This window comes from Haliotis cracherodii, unplaced genomic scaffold (genome assembly GCF_022045235.1).
Source record: "Haliotis cracherodii isolate W230 unplaced genomic scaffold, xgHalCrac1.p SCAF_37, whole genome shotgun sequence".
In the NCBI taxonomy this organism is placed as follows: domain Eukaryota; kingdom Metazoa; phylum Mollusca; class Gastropoda; order Lepetellida; family Haliotidae; genus Haliotis; species Haliotis cracherodii.
In genome coordinates, this window is record NW_027266294.1 from 1,693,666 (window position 1) to 1,699,665 (window position 6,000).

At 42.1% G+C, this 6,000-nt stretch overlaps 1 protein-coding gene across 1 annotated transcript in view; it reads left to right on the forward strand.

Annotated features, from left to right (window-relative positions):
* The window catches only part of LOC139477916 (uncharacterized), a 41,516-nt gene extending 36,784 nt beyond the window's left edge, over window positions 1-4,732 (forward strand). The window contains exons 17-18 of the mRNA XM_071260360.1: window positions 5-174; window positions 2,328-4,732. Coding sequence (XP_071116461.1) covers window positions 5-174; window positions 2,328-2,530 — 373 coding nt within the window. The 3' untranslated portion in view covers window positions 2,531-4,732. The remainder of the gene's footprint in view (window positions 1-4; window positions 175-2,327) is intronic.
* Window positions 4,733-6,000: the final 1,268 nt, after the last annotated feature.

Genomic DNA, 6,000 nt, shown 5'->3' on the forward strand with positions numbered 1-6,000 from the left:
ACAGCTGGGACCGCGAGCAGGCCATTGAGTACCTGCTGAACATCACTGCCAAGGGGAGACCATTCGTGGAGGTGGAGGTGGACCGCTACATAACGTGGCCTGGACAAGCGTGTGCCTACAAGATCGGAGAGTTGACGATCAAGAAGCTGAGAAAAATGGCCGAGGAAAACCTGGGTAGGCGTAACATGCAACATTCACAAAATACAAAAATCTCGAAAAAGTGAGTGAATGAGAGAGTTGGGTTTAACGCCGCTTTTAACAGTATTCCGGATATATCACGGCATGTCAACTTAATGTGGGAGGAAAGCCTGAGGTGATGCAGGTCTCAGACGTTTACCACTTTGGTGAAACCAACGAGCACGGGTATGGTGCTGACAAACCTAGAAACAAAATCGGGGCGAACCGGGATTCGAACCTACAATTATATGTTGCTGGCAAGTCTGCACAGCGAATCGGGGCGCCTTAGACGACTGGGACACCCGTGCGTCCCCCCAACCCACCCCAAAACTCGAAACAACATCAATGTCGAAGTAATCTCGATCTCGAAGGACTTATAAGAGCATGGGTGATGCGTCCCTTAGTGGCACCAGATGCTTATGATCGTGGGTTCGAATCCTCGACTCAACATGCATATGTCGCTTGGTTTCTACGGTTCATCACATCGGGCTGTCCTCCCACATGACGCCGGCCCGCCTGTTACACCAGTTACACCAACTCACTCACTCACTCGTGCTATCTTTTCATGAGAGGCTATGCTATTTTCTTTAACATATTGTTTCACCAACTTCGAATGACAGGCATGTTAACTGACGTCTACGAAATGGCAATTTATTCATTTTACCAAACACAATACGACGAAAACCTCTGCGTTGTTTCTTTGGGGAAGAACTTTGACGGTAAGGTTTCAGCTGACTCGAGATGGAGGGCTATGCGCGCTATCCCAGGCAGGGTGTTGCAGGTTGTTCTGGTCGCAGTCTTTGTTCCCTGAGAGGACACGCCTCTACACTCAAGGTAGAATACGATGTGGGAAGATCGACAAGATCGACAAGATCGACATTGAGTATGACATATGACCAGAGTCACTACCTCTTATTACAAGAAACAATACCACCTGCCTCAGATAAACGCCGGGGCTATTTAGAGACCTTCTGACTTCCATAAACACCATTGCCCCCGATCAACTTGTCGATCTGAGCGCTACGTATCTGCGTTAAGTATGGGAGTTACGAAGAGGGGAATATCCGAGTAACTCTCCATTCCTTAAAAATAATGGGCCTCTGCTGCAGAGTTACGAGGATATTCCCCTACTCAATACTCAACCTAACTTTTACACTTTGACAAAATATTCTGTTGTGGAAAATATTTGAACAATATACCAGAACTCTTTGTTGTCTGTATTTATACTGCGTGAGTCGCCCTTGCGTGATGCACGAGGAATGCGTTCTCTGCCGCTGTTGCACGTGCATCAAGCTCCGTCGCGAGCTGACATTTACAATGCATGATACACGGCTCTTCATAATTTCGTTGGGTCCTGAAATTGTATTTATCAATCGCTTGCACATGTAAATACATGCTGACGGGAATAATAGGAAATATAAGAACCCCGAACAAGGATTTATATATTAACTGATTTGTTATTTTCTCGTTAAATGTTTATCTGATTGCTATATATATGAACATTGTTGTTGGTAACTTGCTCTAACACAAAATATATATATTATTTTCAACTTTTAAGCATGATGCACAGTTATAAAACTATTTAATAGTTAATTTCACACAATACCTTGCCGCCGTCGCTGAGGTTGACTATTACACGTCTTCAAATAAAATTATGCGAGTTCGAACCCCGCTGGCAACACATGTTTTCGGAAATTCACTCGTCAATAAATGAACAAAATAGTTTCGTCTATTCCAAGTGGAACCTAATTTAAATGTTGGTTTAAGATAATGTACAGTTGACGAACAACTCTCCATTCCTGAAAAATAATGGAGCGTTCAAACAAAAGAATGACGTCACAGATATTTTTTAAGGTCCTCTTCGCGCTAAGATCGCTTTGTGGGCCAGGAATTTATTAAAGGAATTACGGTATGGGGAAATAGTCAAGTCTTACAAGGAAGGAAATGAAGTTATTCAATGTAAGCCGTGAGACCAGTTACTTCTATAAGTGGGAGTATGAGATGAATTCAAAAGGGGCTCTCAATATTGTCGAAAATAATGTATCTAAGAAATCCTGGATAAAGTAGTTATCGTGTTTTGCCGTAACCACAATCATCATCATCTAAACGTTTACCGATTACCATCTAAAATCTGTGTCTTCACTTTTCAGGGGACCTGTTCGATATTCGAGATTTCCACTCGGCCGTTTTGGCGAATGGCTACAAGCCCTTACATGTTCTGACCCAGTCGGTGCAAGCTTGGACCGCTAGCCGCCGGGACGCACCCACATCCACCAGCAGTCACGTGCAGCTTCACACCCTGACATGTCTCATCGTTACCATAGCAACATGTCTATACACACGTCTTGTTTGAAATGTGGGACAGAGGTTTGATTTGGAATGAGTTTACGATTTATTCAAAATGGTTTTATATACACCGACATGACAGAGACGAGAGGTCAAATTTTGAATCGATGGAGATCGGAATGGGTTAATAAAATCAATGAGACGACGCACTGTATCTGCCGGATTGTGACGCGTCCAATGGATTAGTATGATTGCACGTGCATTACGTGCACGTGGAATTTGGTCTATCGCGAATAATGGTCTACATGGGGGTGGTGAACGTTTCCTGCCAACATCTTGATGTTTCCTGTTAACGAGTGTTTCCTGGTAGGAGTGTTTCCTATTGGGAGTCTTTCCGCATGTGATGTTTGTGATGAACATGGCGGTGTAAAATAGTTGTACATGGGGATATACGGTATCAGATAGTTTTGAAATGAAATAAACAAGCCAGGGTTGTTTAAAATCCAAGAATTAATCCAGCAGCAAATTCTTTCAGGATTGTTTTGACAAGACGTCATGTTTTCAGTTAAAAAACGCCAATACTTCCTATTACAAGTTGTGGGTTGCCCTCTACCTGATGCCGGTGTATCACAAGGTTAGTGACGCAGATGTTAATGTGGTCGAACGTTATTGTTGACACAATATAAGAAAACAAAGAATTGTAAACATCTAAGAACCATTCATTATTACTTGTACCTGAAGAGGCTTGCGTAAAAGACCTGAGATTTGATTGACCTGTTTGTTTTTGTCTGTTTGTGTGTTGTTTAGCGCCACACTCGGCAGTATTCCGGCGGTCTGTTAATAATCGAGTCTGGATCATACAATCGAGTGATTTACATCAAGAGTATCGATCTACGCAACTGGGATCGATGACATGTCTCAATCACGTCAACTAGCCTGACCGCCCGATCTCGTTTGTCGTCTCTTACGGCAAGCATAGTCGCCTTATACGGCCAGCATGTTAGACCATTACAGTTGAAGGTTGACAAGCCTTGTGTACACTGAGCTAAGACCCGCTCTTTGGGTTCCATAAAAATGGTAATTGTCTTAAAGACTTGCATCACTTCTGCTTTCCTCCCACTTTAAGCTGGCACAACCGGATGAAATACTTCCAAAACGGCGTTAAACCTTACTCACTCACGTCTTGATACAAATTGAGTATATTCAGTTCATGTTGCCGCTCTTGTACGGCTGCTCGTTTAGGAAAGAAAGGCGAAACCTTTCAAATGATTTAAACCATTTCACCACGAACAATAAAATTACACAAAAGAACACGTCGCCTCTATGACATATATGTAAAATGAAACCATAGTGAAACCCGTTTTGGACAACATTTTTATGATCGGACATTCTACTTGAATCACGATGTTTATGAGAGGTAGGCGAGGCTCTTCCGGCACCTGTTCTTTCTGTCAGGTTCACGCTGTGTGTCAGAGAGAACGATCTATATATATTTCTTTTACATAATATTATGTATACACTTACAGTACATGCCCATGTATGTATATTGGACTAAATTCATGATCTGCCTATTTATAGTCGTTACCCCTCCTGTTTTTGTGTACATTGACTGTGTGTGACGTTATATGATTACATTGTTACATAGTTTTATTAACAGATCCTAGATGTGGGTTGATAGTACTGACGCTGTATATACTGCACGAGTGTGTCTGTATGATTGATACGAATATCATCCCGTGGGGTCCAGTGCAGAGTTTCGTCCCTTTGTTATTCCAGGATCCGGTATACATTAGTTCAGATCACAGATTCCCCCTGGGTATGATCTCTAGTTCCTCCGCACCTAATCCGTGCTGCTGGGCTTCACCGAGGCGTGCGTCGTGCACCCGTGGCCACCCGGATGTAAAAACAAACTCACTCACTCACTCTATGATGCATCTAAGTTTTATAACAATACTCCATCACATGATGGAATACGTCCAGTGATAGCCAGGTTGACTCAGAAGTGAATGGATTTGATCGTGTTAACAGCACCACAAGGTCCTATTGGTCAGTGAAGGAACTCACGTGAGAGCGGTGTGGCGTCTTAAGGAAATGTTTCGCTGCTTATCTCGTGTACATGCTTATTGGACTTGGAGCTGTAAAGTTTTCAGGGAGTTCCTGATGTTTAATTATTTAAAATGCTCACACTGCTGCCTTTTTATGTTTTCGCAAAATGTTAACGTATATGTTCATTGTATGGTTTGCGTGAAATAAAATATGCTTTGTTTGATTTTGTATTGTTTGGTATCACACCAGCAGCTGCTGCTGAGCGTTTTATCAGCATGACGTGTTCGCGGGAAGAATCTGCAGCTAAGCGTTTTATCAGCATGACTTGTTCACAGGTAGAATCTGCAGCTAAGTGTTTCATCAGCATGACGTGTTCACAGGAAGAATCTGCAGCTAAGCGTTTTATCAGCATGACGTGTTCGCGGGAAGAATCTGCAGCTAAGTGTTTCATCAGCATGACGTGTTCACAGGAAGAATCTAAATATAGCAACATCCTGATGACTGCTTACATTAAATGTCACTACATTCCTGCCGACTAATCACTGCCCAAACACTATGCCATGAGAGTCTACCGAATTTCAACAGAAACAAATATAACGCAGTTACAATTATTGTTCAACAATAAAATACTCTGACACATATCATAAACATGGGATTATAACGCATAATTCTGAAAACATCCATGGCAATTAAATTTTAATATAATATTTTATCATACAATGGGTAGGTTTCTCGGCAGGATAAAGCCAACGGATAAAAACGATATCCGTTGGGGTCATATGCGGAAAGAGATGCAAATACCAAAGGTCAAGTAGGGACTACTTTCACTGTTTATAAACAAACATGGCGTCGCACTTGTCATTCGGCGATCGAGTCAGAATTAACCATCGTGAATCTGGATAAACTACAGGGATAATTGCTATCATTATCATAAGAACACTCTAATATACTGAAAATCTGTGTTTAACTGTGACGTAGCTAAGGCATTTTATAAGTTTGGCAACTTTGGAGATATAAATTTCGAAACAATTTGGCGAAGGCACGAGGCCTAGCCAAGTAGGATGAGTAGCCATATCTGTGCTTGTAGACCTCTGCCGCTTAAAACCTCCTCCACAAATTAAAATAGTTGGATTTGGCGGAAATATGTTTGAATTGTTACCTTGTTTCGTTTTGTCGCTGTGTGTACATTTGACTTCAATTCTTATCGTTATGACAGGACAGACCGACTGTCAACAACATCTGACCGTGGCCGTGACGTCTCATAGTATAGGGTTAGAGTAGCTTCCCTTTGACAAAGGACAGTTACTCTAGCGGTCAGACCGATGGATTGCCGCGAAAGGCAATTAATTTTTGTTGTTGTTTTGCGTATATGTTGCTTCGCCACTGTATAAGAAACCTATTTCAGTTGGAGCTATATTGGCTACTGTCACTGTCTGACAGACACATCACTTACCCTGTGACGTAACAATTATTAATGCGCGCATTCCAGGA